Here is an 18,924-nt window from a genome sequence, read left to right as displayed (position 1 = left end):
TTAAGGTTCTTTATGATAATTTCATTATCTCTCATTAATGCTTTTGTTTCTATTGATTGATTTTTCTCCTGAACATCATTATCTCTTATCAATGCTTTTGTTTCTATTGATTGATTTTTCTCCTGATTACAGATCATATTTTTCCGTTTTTTGCATGCCTAGTGCTTTTTGACTGGATGTCAGAAATTATAAATTTTACATTGTTGGGTGCCAGATTTCAGTAGTCCTATAAAAATTTTTGGACTTTGTTCTAGGATTCTTTTAAAAGTATTTGCAGATTAGTTTTATTTTTCAAGGCTTACTCTCAAGTTTTGTTCTTTGTTCAGGGAAAGTTTTGTTCTTTGTTCAGGGAAACCTTTATTCAAAGTATAATTTAGCCTCATTATTAAGTATGTCCCTTCTTAGAACTCTAGCCTATAACCCATATATTGGAAAGCCTAGCCTCCCTGAATGGTGGAAACATAAACTATTTTCAGCTTTATGTGAGCTCAATAAATTATTTAACTTAGTGCTTCATAGTAATTGTTTCTCTGACATCATGAATGTAGTTACCTCATGCATGTTCAGATTAGTACAGGGCCAAAGACTTTAGGCATACCTCTGCTATTATCTTTTCTTTACAATTTACAGCCCTGCAAATTCTAGCAACCTTGATCCCCACCCCACCCCACAAACGCACGCACCTATATTTATCTCTTCAATTCAGCAGGACCTGCAGGCTCTGTATTCCTTCTCTCTGTAGTTCAGTCTGGAAACGGTAGTCAGGAAGAAGGCTGGGGAGATTGTAGGGCTCACCTCATTTGTTTCCCATGATTCGGAGGTCAAGTCGTATGCTGCCTACTGTCCAATATCTGAAAAAGTGTTTAATAGCATTGTTGCAGTTAATACTTAATGGACAGAAGCAAAAACCTCTCTGTATTTTTACCTATATCCATATCCATTGGTCTGTTGGATTTCATTACTTCTTTATTATCTTCCTGTAGAGACAACCATGGAATATTGGAGAGTGGAGAGTGGCAGCTGAAATGGAAAGATAGGCTCACATTAACCTCAGCCTTCTATTCACCCACATTTCAACTGAAGTCACATAAAAGAAAAATAAATGGTCCTTAAATATTCATTTAAAATAGATCACCATATAATAATTAAAATCCTGAACCAAGCAAGTAAGGTATGTTAAAGTGAATATTAAAAAAAAAAAAAGTTTAGGAGTATGAAGACTCAGGCTTTCTTCCTTTCTGCATATAATTTAAAAAATCATTGAGACTGATTAAATAGAGACAAATGGAGAAAAACATCTATGAACTTTACATTTGTATCTTTCTGGAGGCTTTCATTAAATATCTATAACTACAGTAATATGAACAAACTGAAATAATTTGCAATTTTAGAGCATGTAAAAAATTAATATAAAAAAAGTTTGGGTAATAATACATAAGATGCTTTAGCTCTTGTAAACATCTTTAATAAATTTTTATCTGTTATTAAGTTGATATGTCTGCATCTCCCCGTGTTTGTTTTTATATGCTTCTTGCCAAATCAAACTGTTTTGAATCTCTTCCTGCAACACCTTACCCCCAATTTATTTTCTTTCCTCCCTTCCCTCAGTTGCTTCATCAAAGCAGATATTATCTAGGCAGGTGAAATGGAGAATAGAGGCAGTAGTCCATATAATTCAGAAAACCTGATATGGAGTAAAAGAGATTTAGAGACACAGAATTACCCATAAGAGCCATCTGTGTCTATCAGATTCACCAGATAATTGTTTAACTTTTCACTTCCTTTGGCAGGACAGATAGAGATGGAATGAATGTAGGAGAGAAGTTAGATTATTGAACAGATTCAAGGATAACCTTTGGGATGGATATGCTGTACTTTCTCTACAAGGAAATCACGATTTACTAATTTGGGAATGTAATCTGAGAATATAATGAGTCTGCAAACAAAGGAGAATCTGTAAACATCATTTGTTTAGATATTTAACATGCCGTTCATGAGCACCAGTCCAAAAGTATATTTAAAGAAGATGCAGACAGCTAAGTTATAATTAGATTGGGAGGAAAAAAGGTGAGGATAGAGTAATTCTGTCATGGATAGAGAATGAACAAGGGTAACAGGAAACAAGAGGGAGAAATAAGCTCGCATTTCTCCAAATAAAACATTGTGATCACAGATCAGGGCTGGAACCATTGTGGTTCCACATTGTTATATTCTAGAAAGTTTGGCTAATGAGAATACTGTGTTTGTGTTTTGTTTTCTTTTAAGTTAGAATAATATCAAAGTAAAGAGGGCAAGACTTGACATGTGGATAGGAAAGTGGTCAAGGGGTAGGCATTGCTTTTTGGGGAGTTAGGAGGGATCTATGTGTATACTCATCATCTAAGACTTTGACCTGAAGTGGTGACTCCCAAAATAGGATGTAGGAGTCTGTGATCAAAGTTCCTAGATCAGCTGACCAATTCAAACAGATGCTGTCAGTTAAACCATACTGGTCATACTCTTCTATATCACAGTAAATATTGCATACAAGTCTGAGCATAGTTTTATACAACAAGCATAGTAGCATAGCATGAAATGAAGGAATATGTGAAGATCTCAAGATTGCTCAGTCTGGGGGGGATATGAGAATAGAGATAATTATTAACATTTTTAAAATCAAGAAGGGTTTGGAAAGTTGCATAACAAATCCCAAAATACTAGACCAAGACCACCCTCAGAACCTTAAACGTTGTTTTAGTGTCAGTGACAGGAAGGAACACATAGCAAGCAAAGGATTGTTTTTTTCCTTCAAGGGTTTTACCAGCTGCATATGGGACTAAATTCACGAAGTATTTCTATGAATTGATGGTCTACATGGGCATTTAGAACCCATCTCTAACCTTCTCCAGTTTATATTCTTAAATGACATCTCACTACAGTATTTTATGTGATGCTACTATCAGATGCAGAATGTTTATTCACCAGAAACCAACCCCAGCCTAAGGTGGCATTTCTTCTATGTCAGTTTAAATAACTTGTCTTCATCTTTACAAAGAAATTCCATGGTCTGGTTTGTCCCTCTAATTTTTTGTCATGTTAATTTCCTGTATTCTTTCTCATATTCATTCCCTGTGTAATAGAATTCCAGACCCCCAACATCCAACATCCAGGTCTTCCTTTATATCAAAGAGAGTGCTGGGGAATGGAAAACAAATTTCCATTCTTCTATAAACTTTTCAAGTCTCAGAAAGCTTAAATCCACTTGGAATTCAGAGGCTGAGTATTCTCATGCATTCCAAAGCCATCAAATTGAATTTACTCTTCCAAAAGGTCATCTTAATGCCACAGCCAAAGTTACCCCATGGTTGTGAATAAATAGCCAATATAGTCATCTCTGACGACTTTGAAAAAACCATGGAGCCAACTCAGAATGAATAACCTCCATGTAATTGTTGTGGCGTTGGCAACAGGATTATTTTTTTTAACTTGTTTCAGTCATACAGATGAAGAGAAGGATGTGCAAATAAAGAGATCTGTTCTCCCATCTGTGGTTTAAATTTCTGGTGCCAACACTGCACATAGCTTAAAGATGTTTAGGAACCTGGAGAGAACTCATACAAAGATTTATTTACGTGACCACTTGCATTAGAAGAAAGCATGCCAATTAATAATGTGGCATGAATATTAAGCACCCATATAGACACCCTTTCTGGCTGGTGCATTGTATTGGATCCTCACTGCATTTCTGGGCTGAAACTTGTAGATAGGATTGAAACGCTCAAAGTAAAAAAGAGTTTGGATTTTAAATTTTCCACTTTTCTAGGATTTATTAGTGCTTAAGAGGACAAAAATCAGCGGTTACTAAAGTAGTTTGTTTGATTCTATGAGAGAGGGTAGATCACTGCATGGGAGCAAGTACACTGTTTAGGATAGATGAGCCGTACCCTTGCTAACTGAAAATCATGGCTTACTAATTTTTGAATGTTCCCCAAGAATGTAATAAGTCTGTAGGTAAAGCGACATCAGTAAACATCATTCATCTAGGCTTTTAAAAAGCCTTTCAGATGCCAACTCCAAAATGGACTTCTTGAGAGAACAGACTCCACCTTTTCTATATATGAGGCAGCTTGCAGCCAACTCCAAGTACTTTGCTCGATCTTCACAATTGCTCATTAATGATTACAATCAGCTAACTGCCCCCCTCCCCACCCCACCCCCCACCCCCCACCCCCCGGCCTAAGGAAATGGTTGCCAAAAGGTAATCTCCTAGGAAACAACCACAAGGTAGTTGTTTGGTAAAATGTACCCAGGTGCTGCAGTAATATACTAACCACGCAGATGGAAATTTGATTTACCTTGGGCTCCATGACAGTGTGTGTGAGGGGCCCCCACCTTTCCCTCACAACCACTTGTGAAACTTACAGAGCACCTGCTTTGTCATGAGCACTGTGCCAGGCTCATTACAAATGTGCTGTCATGGTATGCGGTCAGAATAGTTTCCAAACCCTGTTGTCACACAGTTAGCAGGTAGCCCCACAGGTCTTCAAGCCTTCTCTTTCCGGCTCTGAGGCCTGTTCCTTTCCACTTCACCTATTCTTTTTCACTTCATTCTTCTGAATATTCTGAGTAACTTAGAACTCAAGTCAGGTTTTGTCAAGCCTATTCTGTGAAATAATCTCTTTGGACAAATACATTAATAATACCAGGAATTTGAGTTTACAAACTCAAGCAATTAAGATTTGTGCCACAGGATCACAAAAATGTGTGAGAAAAGAGAATTGTGTGAGAAAACGTTCGAGACACTTTAATCCGTAGAGGAGAAGGCTGAGGGAAAATCAGCCACATTTTCCAAACACTCAAAATCATTGCTAATTCAGATTCCACCAACCTGGAAATTTATATTAACTGAAACAGTGCTGGAAATAAACTTTTCCCTTTGCAGCTATTTTTAAAGATAACATTACTGTGTAAAGAAATAGTACAAAACAAGTTTGGAAGAAACCTAGACAATCCACATGAGAGAACAAATTGTTTTAAAAGAGAGAAACTCATTGTTTTGTGTAAATACATATAAGACGTTACTGCATAATCTCATCTACTCACTACAAATGTTCCCAGGAACTTGACTCTATAAGAGCTTAGTTCTTACAGTACTAAGGGCACTGATGTCAAGTGGGACTCCAGCACTCAGCATGGCATCAAGAATTCCTGAGGATGAGGGCCAGGGTGATGATGCCACTCTGGCTCCTGTTAGATCTGAAACCTTCAGACCAGTGATGCTTTGGGGGGTGGAGGAGGAGGGGCAGGAGACTGAGGAGGACACCGAAACATCATCCCAAGAGCTGTCCTTTGTCTTGGTCATGGACTCTTGTTCTAACGGCTTGGAAGTCTTAAGAAATTGGTCTTTAAAATATCCAATAATTCTCAATGATCTTATCCCTCTGGCTATCTGAATTAATGAAGTCTGGCTGTATGTGAAAAATAGCTATACAGAAGAAGGAAGTCAGCTATTTTCTTTGGTTGCTAGAGTCAGAACAAAAGGCAGCCGATTGGGATTTCAAAAGGAAAGCTTCATATTCAATTTAATTTCAGGAAGAATTTTCTAAAGATTAGAGCTGTTTTTTTTTTTTTTTTCTTCTCCACCCGTTCTTTTCATTACACTCAGTGAGAACTATCTATGTGTCAGGTGCTGTGCTGAGCACTGATGATGGAGAATACTTGATCAGCCTATTGTTATTATCAGCTCTATCAGCATATAATTACCATACTGTTGAAAAAAGAAAATATAGAATCAGGAATGGACTTATATAAGAAATTAATAAGATCCAGTCTGCCCTCAGGATGTTTACAGTCTAATAACACTGATTTTGAGAATTGTGCTGTTTTCTGAATGTTAGCTCTGTGCCTGCTCCAGGCACCATGCTATGTGTATTAGGTGCTATGTTTCTAGTCCTGAGTGCTCCCCCATGAAGAAGGCTGTATGATCTAATTTTCAGATGAGAAAACTAAAACCACCTGCTGAGGCTTCTGGTACAAGGATCATTAAGTGCTAATGCTCCTTGGTGAAGTGAGTGGGGATTTTACATTGTGCACCCTAAGTTAACAGTTGACAAATCTGCAGTAGAAAGGTTTCTCCAGAATTTCTTCTCTGCCACCATCCAATGCAGAACCTCACCCTTTCTGGCTACTCACCCACTCATGGGCTGCTTTTCTCCCTTTTATGTACAGTAAAGTTCCCCTGTACTGAAGCTTTGATGCCAGACAGTATTCCTAACCCAAGGACTCTGAGCTTTTTTCCCAAAGAAGGAGGGCATAGAAATTTCTGTATCAGCTGCTAAGAGACCAAAAAGGTATCCATCTCCTTGCCTGCCAGAGATCTACAAGGTGGTAGATTCGAGGGGTGAGCAAAAGATTCTGAATCCATCCTGTAAAAGTTCCCTGCCATTCTGCTGCTGATACCCTAAATGGGACTCAGGGGTGCTGAGATGGTGAGCCCTCAGCTCTCAAGTAGCCAGTGTTTTCCTTGGTGTAGCCAGTGTTTTCCTCAGTGAGCTACAAATTTCTGTATGTGCCATGACTTTAAAAGGACTGGGAAGCACCACTGTGAGTCATTGATGAAATGTCTAGGGCTGGTTGGTGCAAATAAGTGAGAGAACTTAACCTCGAGAGAATGGGAGATAAAGGCAAATGGGACAATGAGAAGTACATGGAAGGGCTGACCAGGGTCACAAGAATGATTGGTGACCTCGGAAGAATGAAACCTGCTGGTCCATCCAGAGACCCAACCCTTGAACTCATTAGCAAGGCCCTGTTGGCATCTGTTCTCACAGCCACAAATGTGAACTTAGTCTTGTCAAGATCAAGACTGTCAACTCATTTGAGATGCAAGGTCAGCTTGCCACTTTGAACTTGGTTCCTATCACAGCCATTTAATTACGTTGTGGTTCTTATAATTCTCTCAGAAAAAAAAAAAAACTGGCTTCAGAAGTACAGTATCTTATACTTTCTCAGGTTACAGTATTTTTATGAACTGTGAGAAACTTACAGCATCTTAAAGAAAGTACATAACAAAGGGGTCAGCATTTTTCAATATAAACTCCACCTCCAAAGGTTGATGCAATTCTGGAGAAATTTGCTTGAGGGTGAAACTTGGCATATGGTGTCTGAGTCCCTGACTGTCTACACCTCTTTTCATAGGTACTTACAAATGAGTTCTTCAAATTCACTACATTTGGCATCTGTAATTATTAGAAATAAAAAATGACTTTAATAGCAAGTGGTTTGTGAGTTTAGTGTCACACACTTCTCAGAGAATCTGAGAACTCAGGAATACCAAAAGTCCTGTTTTATATATTCTGGTATGACAGTATTGTAAAAGGAAAGAAGGGAAAGAAAAATGATTTAAGGAGACAGAAACCAGAAAATTTTGGTATTTTCCAAAGAGTACCATACTTAAACAGCCTTCATCATTTTTCCTACCCAATACCCCTCCTTACCCTATTTTCTGTCTTGTGTTATAGGCCAGGCCAGCGCACACAGGCTTTGGTGTCTGTGGCTTTTCCCCAGAAGCTCACTAAAGAGGCAGCCATGGATCTCATTTTGCTTTTTGAGTCTCCATTTGAGAGGATTGGATTCAGTGCTCCCCATCAAATACTTGTAGGGGAGAGAGTTCTTAGACAAAGCCAGAAAAACTGCCCTTGAAGACAATGCCTATCACCTAGTCCAGAGAGCAAAGATTAAGGCCAGAAAAATGTTGGCATGGAAGTCTATGGATGCAACTGAAGAAGGCAGAGGGAAGAGTTACTGAGCAATAGTGGTTCTCAGGAACCATGCAGATCAGGGTGTGCAGGCATCTTGCATGATGGGGCAACAACCACCTAGACACAGAATGTCAACAGTAGACTCAGACCTCAGGATGGGGAGCAGGAGAACCAGCTAGAATTCAGGCACCTGCTCCAATTCCATAGGAGAAGCTGAACTCCTGCTTAGGAGCAGAGGGGCATTCTGTGAGCTTTGCATTCACAAGGCTGCCTCAATGGCTATTAAACGAGTGGACCCCACATCTGGATTTATCCGTACTTTGGGCAAGTATCAGGATAGCTTGATTGTTAAGAGCATCGTCTTTGTAAATACATCTGACTGGATTCAAATCCAAACTCTTTTTTTATAGTGCAAGGCCTTGGGCAAGTTACTTGGACCTTTTGAGCTATGATTCCTCATTTGTAGATGGTGATAATAGTTCTTACCGTATAAGGTTGGAAGATGAAGACTGATGCAAAGAAAGGAGTAAAGTCCTTTGGCCACAATAAGTAACTGGATTTGATGATGCATGCCCACAAAAGGAAAAGAGCTCCACCTGCCTCCTCCTGCTGAGCACTCTTTAGTTCAGGTGCAGTCCTGAAGGTGCTGGGAGTAAATTATTACAGGAGGTAGCCTGGGGCACGTGGAGACTAACACACCTCCGCTGCTGTGTGCCTTGAGTCCATTTCCCATTCCGAGACACTGGACCAGTTCTGATGAAGACCCATGTGCTCCTGTAAGATATTGAAGTAGTTCAGCCTCTTAGAATTGCCCCAAGTACAACGCACAGATATGCTAAAGCCGAGGGGTTTTGTGTTTCTAGGCTAAAATGAAAAAAGGACCTCAAATTCTGAATAGCAGGGTCTTTTTTTTGAACTCTTCTGGCAATGCCTCCCCATGCAAACATCTGTTCATTTTCAAAAAGGCCCTTCTGTAACAATCAGGTCCCCTTAATTGAGGAGAAAATGAATGGAGAAGATAAAGAATAATCTTTAAAATTGATAGAGAGTAAAGCTGCCCAGGTGGAGGCCTTGAAATGAATGGAGCTAAAACTTAGCCCTTGTGATCCTGCAAAACAAAAGCCTACCCCAGAACATAGTCATGTGAATCAAGGCCCCTGCAATCCCTAACCAGTATCTGAGATCAGATAGCATAGGAGATGGCTAAATGCAAGAGCGTATCTGCATCTTCCCACTAAATATCCCTTTGAAAACAGAAGCTTCTCCTTTGATAGGGACTGTCTTCCCAGTGCTTCCAAAACCAGCATCAAACCTACTAGAACTTACAACAACCACGTCTGTCCACACCCCTACCCTTTTGGTTTTTTACCTTACTATTAGGAAATTCCCAGAATTCTTCCACTCATTTACAGCAAAGAGGTTTTGAGGAAGAGAGTAGGGAATGGACAGATTTGGGAATTCTGATACTAGTTGCTCAGTATCAAAGGCGATTATGTAAGAAAAGCACTGATGGATAAACTATCTGCTAATATCTAATATATATACTAAGTATTTTGTGTATGTCACTGTTCATTATTTAATTCCTCCAGCCGCTTCACAGTATGCTTGGTGTCATTCTCAATTCTAGAAATTTGCTGGCAAACATTTTTATCTTCACAGCAATCCTGTGAGGAACCTGAGACCTCAAGAGGTTAAGAATCCTGTGTTGGGGTCATGTAATAGTTATTGACTTTACCATTTTCCAAACCATTGTTCACTGTAAAATATTCACTGTTGAGCCTCTTGATGCAAAGATTATGCCCTATTCCGTTATATTCTCTGCCATGCCTAAAAGGGTGCTGAATTGTGCCTCTTACTTAGTCTTAGATGTATAAGCTGCTGACAAAAACTTTACTAAGGATGCTTTATTTGAAGATTGTCATATAAACATGAGACTTTTGGGGTGACAAACAGATCTTGGAAGCTGTCTCATTGGCTTTGGTAAATCATACCACCATTTTAGAAGTGAAATACATAATAAATTTTTCAGATACTGAATTTTTATCTGTGTATAAAATTTCTTAAAGATGAGACACAGCAGAATATGTTACCCCCATATGGTGAAATCAACTTGATTTGTTTTAGGGAGTAGTGAGATCTCTGGGAGTGACAAGATATCCGAAGGTACTGATGGGTTTTGTCACTGCATAAAGTCACTGAAAGACATGAAGTGGCTCTGTGGTCTTCTCAACAAATTGACTTCAAATGGCACTTGGGCCAAATGAAGCCCACTTGATACAGTGATGTTATCATGGGTAAGGTATGTTTGGGGATGATCCCTGTAGCATGTGAATTACTTGCCCTCACAATTAAATTTGAGAGGCCAGAGACTCCGTTAACTGACAAGTGGATGATAATTCATGTAAGAGATGCACAATTACCTTTGTCAGGACATCACTTCAATGTGTTATGTGTGCTCATTACTCATCATATTTCGGTTAATAAATTTCACCTAATTGGTTGAAGTCATATGATTCCCAATTGAAATAAAGCTTACCAAAAATATGTTTTGGTCTCTAATGACTGTTCTTTTTGTATGATAATTCTGGAGAACCAGCCAGGAAAATGTATATGTGACTCTCACTGCCAGGAATGGCTGGCTGCCTTACCTCATATTAAATGAAGGGAGTATTTCCATGTTTAATTAAATCTTATGATGCCACTCACTGGAAATTTACTACCCCATTAATAGTATTTCTTCCTTCTAGATATCTCCCTTCCTCCAGATTAGATACAAATGCCTGTGATACTTTTATTCCTTTATGTGAATATTCTTTAATCCTCACTATGTTGTTACTTTGTCTAGAATCAAACTGCCTGATGAGGACACTGGACAGTGGGATCGGAACCTTCCCACTCCCAGACTCTGGAAATCGCTCCACAGGGCGGTACATATGCCACCCAGACTCCCCAGAGGACACCGAACCCATCCTGCCTCTCCAGCCAACACTTTGTGCATCTTCCTCTATCAGAGCTCAGACCCTTGAACGAGAAGTGCCTTCCTCTGCAGACAGCCATGTCTCTGCAGATAATGCCATTGTTCATTCCACATCCGACCCCATCATGACCACCAGGGGGATGCGTCCTCTTGAAAGTCGCCTCCCCAAACCAGCCTCCTCAGGTAAAACACCTATGACCTTCCAAATTAGATTGTTTCCATACCAAAATAATGCACTTGCTAAAAAACAAAAAAAAATGGAAAACATGAAGCAGAGAAGGTTTCCACCAGGAGGTCAGTCAGTGACCTCTGCCCAATGGAAACGTGGATGCACGAAAATCCCTGTAAATCCTCAACCAAAAAGTAAAAAGACGACTGTTAAACATCATCTACTCTTAGCATTACATTAAAGAGTGTACACACATATAAAGGAAACAAGCATCTAAGCACAGGTATATGGATATATAAATTGATTAAGAGAAAAAAAAAAAAAACACACAACATACCCATAGGATTTTATCTTGTAAAACCTAAATCTGAATATAGACCAGGTTAGCCTCAAGACATAAATTTAGCTGAAATGTTGTTTGCCCTCTAACCAGAAATGTATGTCTTCTGACATATTCCCATCCTGCTCAAATATATTTATATGTTGAACTATAAAAAACTTTGTTTGATATCTCAGCAGTAGATTGTGCATTAGCTGCAATGCAGTGGAATGAGCCTCTGCACTGAGACGTACCGCCCTTCGTCACCGTCAATTGAAACAAGCTTCCATGATTAAAGACAGGAGCAGGCTAAGGGTCAAAGTTTTTTTTTTTTTTTTTTTCATTGTTCCCTCAAGATTAAAAATATTTATTGCAGTGCAGGATGATACTAAATAATTTTTAACTTGCATGGCTTATGTTGCATTTATGACGTGCATAAGCATATGAACGAGAACTCTAAACACTTTCTTTTATAATTTGATGACTAGAAAGGAGCCACAAGTAGAAATTATACTATAGGCTTTTGAGAAATTAGAAAAGAAAGCATTTAATTAAATATCTTTGAATAAATGTGATTGAGCTAATCCCATGGCTGAGTTCTTCATACAATAATACTAACTGCCATGAATGTTTCATCACAAACTTCTGCTCGTTTCAAGCCAAGGCTACATTTTAAAAGGCTGTAATGCATATTATTTTTTAAATAAATGCATTGTTAATTAATGACACAGCCTCCAGAGACTCAGGGGCAAGATCTTAGTTATAGATTATATGCTCCATGCTTGAATAGTCACATGTGTGACCTCAATTCAGCGGCGGGCTGCCAAGTAGACTTCATGATTAAACACTGTCATTATAACAAATTGAATAGAAACCACAAGCCTTGAATTGCTTCATAAGAAGGGGATTGGAAGGAGATTGTTCTGATCTTGCTGCTAATATCCACTGTGCTGGATTTTGGAGGTTTGTGTCTTAATTAAATTGTCATGAAGAGTTATAAAAAAGTAGTATATGGTAGAGAGTGAGGTCAACATAACTGCAGGGTATTTTTGTGTCTCCCACCCCAAAGCTTCCTATCTATCAAATGATGCCATCACTGTGGTCCAGAGGTAGGGCTGCCTTTCCAAGGCTTCTCTTTTCTCTATGGCCATTGGTTACTCAATTAAAAAGCCAGGGAATGGAAAACCAGCTGGAACAAAAGGAGAGTGAGGTTATTCCTGCCTAGAGGAGGAGTCACTTCCTGTTTAATTCCTGTATTTGTTTTCTTTGTTTTTTTTTAATTTTTGTAATCTTTATTTATTTTTGAGAGAGAGACAGAATGTGAACAGGTGAGGAGCAGAGAGAGAGGGAGACATAGAATCCGAAGCAGGCTCCAGGCTCAAGCTGTCAGCACAGAGCCCGACATGGGGCTTGAACTCATGAACCGTGAGTTCATGACCTGAGCTGAAGTCAGATGCTCAACAGACTGAGCCACCTAGGCTCCCCTAATGCCTGTATTTGAATTGGTTTTTCACTTATTCCCCTATCAAAAATAGAGGTAACTGTACAAACCTCTCAGTGCTGATGAAAATACAATTACTTCACTTCTGCTCACAAGCAGAATGCTGTTGAGAGGCTATCACAGCATGTCCTGTCGGTAATCACTGAGGCTGGAGGATAATAATAGCAATTCTCCTTTCTGGCACAAGGAAGGAGTACACTCTGCAGGTTAATCTACTATTAAGGGTAATGGAGGCACTTTCTTTAATCATTCCCTGCTAATTACGCCCTTGCTACTCAAAGTGTGATCCATCGGCTAGTTGGGATCAGGATCGCCTGGGAGCTTTTCAGAAATGGAGACTTTCAGACCCGCACTCTAGACCTCCTGATTCAGAATCTGCAATTTAACAAAAACTCGGCTGGTGCGTATGCACATAAAAGCTTGAGAAGCACTGCCCTGCCAGATCTTTAAGAGCAAAGTTTCCCGTTGTACATTATGAGTGCATTGGGAATGACCATAATGGGTATTCTAGGAAAATAAGGGTTCCCTGCCCAAGTATCTTTGGGAAGGGCTTCTAATTCAAATCCTGTTTTTGGACATCATGACAACTTCCAGTAGCACAATGAAGGTTCTGAGAAGTGATCCAAAAAGGAAACCTGTTTGTTATTTGATGGATAACACTATTTGAGGACTAATCATTGTTTCCCAAATGATTTTCCCCCTAACCTCTTCCTAATGTGAAAAGTCTATCAACGTTTTGTGGGAAAGTTTGCCTTCAGCTCTCCAAGGTGGACATCCTCTACAGATACACACAACATGCAATGCAGATGTTTAATTAGCACAGATTTACAGGGGACAGAATGTTGGGCTACCCAGCTTTGAGTGTATTTGGACTTTTTTTTTCTTGAATGTCTCCCTCACTTCCCTCCCTGAACTTGTAAAGAGTTGAAGAAAGCTGATTGTGGTTTGACGTACATTTTCTCATTTAGGAAAAATCAATTCCCAAAAGCAGAATGAAGCAGAGCCAAGGCCTCAGACCGGCTCATCATTTGAATATGCCGAAAACACAATGGCAACTGAGCAGCTTCCAGACTGGGGCTGTGCAGCCCCCACGGCTGAGACCCAGGTAAGGGAGAGGCTGACAGAAGGGTACCTCCACTTATTGCCCCAACGGTGAACAATGATCTCCTTAAACACTTTTACAATAGATTCAACTTTTGAATCAAATTTGCCATTGGCTCAGTGAATAAAAACTAAGGTCCAGAGCTCACCTTTTTGCCTGAATTATTAAGTGATAGCATGGATTGTTGGGAGGAAGTGAAACGCCTCCACAGATCTGCGCCTAGATTCTTGAGGCATAGATGATCTGTCCAGACTAGGTGGCATAGAACTTTCCCAAGATAAGAACACCACTGAGAATGATTCAGTGATACTTTTTCATTATTTTCTTCTTACTTTTTAACCTTTACCTTGCTCCTATGAGACAGATAAAGGAGGTATAATTATACTTCTTTTAGGGAGGAATAAACTGAGGTCTGGGGTAGGCCAGTGACTTGCCAGTGTCAGAGTGTCAGTGAGATCTCTGTGTCTTCAGTCCCATCGTTTTGCTATGGGATCTTCATCCACCCTGAGATGGCACACATATGCCTCCTGATGTGTGATTGGACCTGGGAAGTTGCTCATGGCTCAAGGACATTCTATCATCCCTTGGGGTTACCTGATATTCTCTCCTAGGCTTCCTCCTGTTTACCTTTTCCAGCTAGTTACCTGGGCCATATTCAAACTGTTCACTGTTTCTCAACTTCCTGGGGGTGGGCCCCTTCAGTGTCTTTGGTGGCACCTGGTAGTGACACTGTGGGGGAAGAGGAACATATGGATCAATTATCAGAGTTTCCCCCACCCTTCCTTGACTCTTCCCACTCCTGCTGCCTTTGCCTCTCCCAATCTTGGCATTAGGCACACCCATTGTTATTTCTACTAGAGTTTCTACCAACTTATGTTGAGAAGATAACCAAATTAGCCCACATCTGGGGTCCCCCACAGTCACTGGGGCCGAACCTTCTTTCAGCCTTTAGCACCTCAGCATGGTGTTATGGAAAAGGAGAGAGAGGGGCGCCTGGGTGGCGCAGTCGGTTAAGCGTCCGACTTCAGCCAGGTCACGATCTCGCGGTCCGGGAGTTCGAGCCCCGCGTCGGGCTCTGGGCTGATGGCTCAGAGCCTGGAGCCTGTTTCCGATTCTGTGTCTCCCTCTCTCTCTGCCCCTCCCCCGTTCATGCTCTGTCTCTCTCTGTCCCAAAAATAAAATAAACGTTGAAAAAAAAAAAATTAGAAAAGGAGAGAGAGAGAGACCCTCTGGGCCCAGAGTCTCAATTTACAGCAGAGAACACAACTCCAGAGAGAAGCTGGACCATGCTCAGGGTCCACAGGAAAGGAGTCAGGACTAGAATTCAGCCCTCAGAATTCCATGTCTAACACTCAGAAGGGTAGCCTCTCTAGAGCAGGAGCCTAAATGGGAAAAGAGTAAGCCAGTGTACTTTATCATGCCTTAATGTAAAATTTATTTTAAGTTTATTTATTTTTGACAGAGACAGAGCGTGAGCATGAGCTGGGGAGGTGCAGAGAGAGAGAGAGGGAGACACAGAATCTGAAGTAGGCTCCAGGCTCCAAGCTGTCAGCACAGAGCCTGACGCGGGGCCTGAACTCATGAACTGTGAGATCATGACCTGGGCCGAAGTCGGACATTTAACCGACTGAGCCACCCAGCGCCCCTATCACGCCTTAATTTAAACATAAAAATGTTAAGACTCCTCCAAATCAATGATTCCCAAATTTGAGTGGGCATCAGAATCACCTGGACAGCTATAGATCCATGCATACCATGTCCGATTTGGTACTGTTGGGTTGAGGTCCAAGCATTTCTGACAGATTCCCAGGTGATGCTGATGCTGCTGGTCCATGGGCTGTCCCAAGGACTCTGTGCTTGCTTTGGGAACTGGAAAGTTGAGAAAACCCTAAAGACACCCAGAGTTGGAAGGGAAATCATTTAAAACCAACAGGTGGTGACAGTGGCAAAGAGGTTTAGGCAAGTCCAAGAAAGTAAATGTAATAACAACTGAGTGCCAGCCCGGGGACTGCTATCCCCCTGTATGTGAGGGAAGAACACTCTTCCCCCAACATATATGCCCACCAAATACATACCCCTCTCTGGGGTTCTCTCCCTCATCCTGCCCCAGCTCTGCCCACTGGAAATCCTGCTCTGATTTGAGAGAGTGATTGCTGTGGCTTGGAACTTAGAACCCTGCTTTGCTGACTACCAGGGAAGGAAATTTAGAAGCAAGAGTTAGCTTATATTTCTAGCACCATCACAGTGCCTGGTTCCACTAGTGTTTATTGAATGGAGAGATGAAAATGTGCATCTCATCACACCCAGAAAATGTTACTGGGGTCCTGCTGGAACTCTAGATGTGGGGCTCCCGTAGAACCACAGCCAGGACACTTATCCATGAGGACATCATCCTTGCTGGGCTACCGGTATCTCTTGTATTGAGCTCTGTAACCCCAGAGAATAGCACACCTCTTGGCACAGAATAGACACTCAATAAACATTTGTTAAATGGGTGAATGAATGAATACATGAATGAAGGTATAAAGGAAATGAATTGTTGCTTGAACTTGTAACCCTAGCTGAGGGAGCTTACATCCTAAAATGAGTTTTTATAATTTCCAACTGAATGACATCCTCCCTAACAGACTTTAGAGACCCATCCCATACATCTGTACCTGAACTGTCTAGGATGGGTGAGGTATAATAGGCTCTAACGGGAAAGCCTTCAAACCTAAAAGACATTCTTTTATAATTCCGTACACCGGGTTGCAATCTTGGATCTAGTATTCTGATTCTATGCACAAAGGGGAAATGGTTTGTACACTATCAACCACCTCAGCAATTCCTGGCAGGGCCGCATCACCACACCAGTGATGTCTCAAGAGTCAGGCTGTGTGTGCATGTGAGCAAGAGGGGAGACTGAGTCCCTCAACCCATGAACTTTCACTCGATTCAAGGATTATATCGGGTTAGCAATCACACACTTCTAAAGGCTCCTGTCCTTTCAAGGGGTAGAAGAAAATTATAAATTAGGCAAGCATGCATTCTTTTGTGCTTAAGGTTGATTTTTTTCATACCCTCTGATACTCGAAAGCCAATGCTGAGATCAGTTAAACAAATAAGCCATTAGGCTTAAAAGAGCAGCTCATAATAGGCACTTGAGAAAAATAAGATCCCATAAAGAAGGGTACAAAATGCAGAGCAGGTAAATGCAAGGACTTTCCTCTGCTTGGGACAATGGCTTCCGAGTGGTCAATGGCTTCATTACCACAGCCCTGTTTCTGCAGCTCCAATAATTGAGTAAACTGTGCCAGCTCGGCGTGAGGCAGATAGAAAGGAAAAGCAGAGTTGTTCTTGGGGGTGGGGCAGCAGAATGGAATTCTGTGCGCACAATGACAGCCAACTGTGAACTGTTTGCCATTCTCACAGGATGTTCTGCCCCGTTTTGACTTGCGTGAATAATCTTAACAGTCTCGTATTACTTATTCAGGACAAGGTACCCAGAATGTGTGCATACTCTGCCAGTGGTGGCAGTGATAGTGACAGTGACCTGCACTATGGAAATAATGGTTTTGGAGCTGGAAGGGGCAAGTTAGTGAAAGCAATGAAGAGCGCCACCCAAGGTAATTTCTGGGAGCACCTGGGCATTCGGGGCTCCTCTCTCTCTGGGAAGCCGCTGATTCTGCCTTTCACAGTACTCTGCCTCCATGCCCCCACCCTTGACTTTACATCTTAGCCCCGCGTTTTCTCCTGAGATCTAATTTTCTGCTATGTACAGAAGATTGTCTATGTGTATCAATTTGTTTTCTGGTATAATCTTCATGACATTTCAGTGCAGTCTATAAGGATTTTATTTCCAAATCTGGCATCTCCCAAAAAGTCTCCAATTGAGTTATCTCTGTAATGAAGGAATGACTAGAAAGATAACTTTGTTCTTAATTACATCCTCTGGCAAGTTAAATCATCCAGTGAGCCATGGATGGAGTCTTCCAGGCTTTTTACTAATATCGTGCTGTGTAGCTCTGCACCTGTGAGCCATGCCGTTATGAACAGATCTGTTTCTGAAGTTCAGACTTGCTCACTGTATTTTCTTCTTGAATCAGAATTGGCAGCAGAAAAACCATCATCCCTAGGCATTTAAAAATGTGTGTATTCAGATGGCCTTTCCTTATAGCTACAGGAGGACAAATGGACCCATAACACAAACTGGGATCTGGGATCTACTTTCCTTGTAATCTACTCTGGATTGTCCAAAGTATTTCAGTAATGCAATGGAGAATCATTTTGTTCATACTAATCAACTTTTTTTCTAATACTAATTTATCAATTATATGATGAAAGCATGACTTTCTTTTTTAAAACAAGACTGCTATATTGCTTTAGGGAAAACCTATCAAGCGTGTGTGTTTCCAGTTTCCAAGAGTCTTGGCAATATAACATATGGGCCTATTCTGGCTATGCCATTCTGAAGACTTTGCTTCTTCTCTGATAGACATGAATGGGATCTTTAGATGACCTTGGGCAGAGGAGAGGCATAACCTGAGATATTTCCAAAGGATCACTCTGGCTGCCATGTCGTGAAGACTGAAGAAGCAAGATCAGCTCAGAGGCTATTATAGTCATCCAGGCAAGAGATGTTAGTGACTGGAACAGGGTGGTCTCAGTGAAAGGAGTGACCAGCACTGGCCATTAACCTGAGCCTCCAATTTGTTCCTTGCTTCCTACTAGTCATCTGAGAAGCAAGACCAATGGTTAAGTCATACAAAGTCTTACCAGGAAGGAAGTGACAAATACCCCTGGCATAGTAGTTAGGTTGTTGTCCCCCCATTTGTTGTCCTTGCTGCTCCCTGTGGTTTGTCAGTGTCCCTCTGGTTGTGGCAGAGAAAGGGGAAGGGAAGGTCATTGTTATGGGACTGCCCAGAAGACACCTAGGGCCAGGCCAGCTCCTAGTCCAAGCTTTTCCCTTGAACTTATTGTGGGTCCACAGTGACTCACTTCACCTCCAGCTAACTTGACCTTCAGCTGCTCCATTAAAGAATGATTTCCACGGCCCCCTCCAACTCCAAAATTCCATTTATTCATTGAACAAGTATTTATTGAAAGCTTCCTCTGGGCCAGCTCTCCAGCAGTGAGTA

At 41.0% G+C, this 18,924-nt stretch overlaps 1 protein-coding gene across 1 annotated transcript in view; it reads left to right on the top strand.

Annotated features, from left to right (window-relative positions):
- NCKAP5 (NCK associated protein 5) overlaps window positions 1–17,930 on the top strand; it is a 579,104-nt gene extending 561,174 nt beyond the window's left edge. The window contains exons 15-18 of the mRNA XM_032594105.1: window positions 10,585–10,899; window positions 13,674–13,810; window positions 17,280–17,412; window positions 17,893–17,930. Coding sequence (XP_032449996.1) covers window positions 10,585–10,899; window positions 13,674–13,810; window positions 17,280–17,412; window positions 17,893–17,930 — 623 coding nt within the window. The remainder of the gene's footprint in view (window positions 1–10,584; window positions 10,900–13,673; window positions 13,811–17,279; window positions 17,413–17,892) is intronic.
- The last annotated feature ends 994 nt before the right edge of the window (window positions 17,931–18,924 follow it).

Source organism: Lynx canadensis, chromosome C1 (genome assembly GCF_007474595.2).
Source record: "Lynx canadensis isolate LIC74 chromosome C1, mLynCan4.pri.v2, whole genome shotgun sequence".
In the NCBI taxonomy this organism is placed as follows: domain Eukaryota; kingdom Metazoa; phylum Chordata; class Mammalia; order Carnivora; family Felidae; genus Lynx; species Lynx canadensis.
This window is presented reverse-complemented; position numbering and strand designations above follow the sequence as displayed.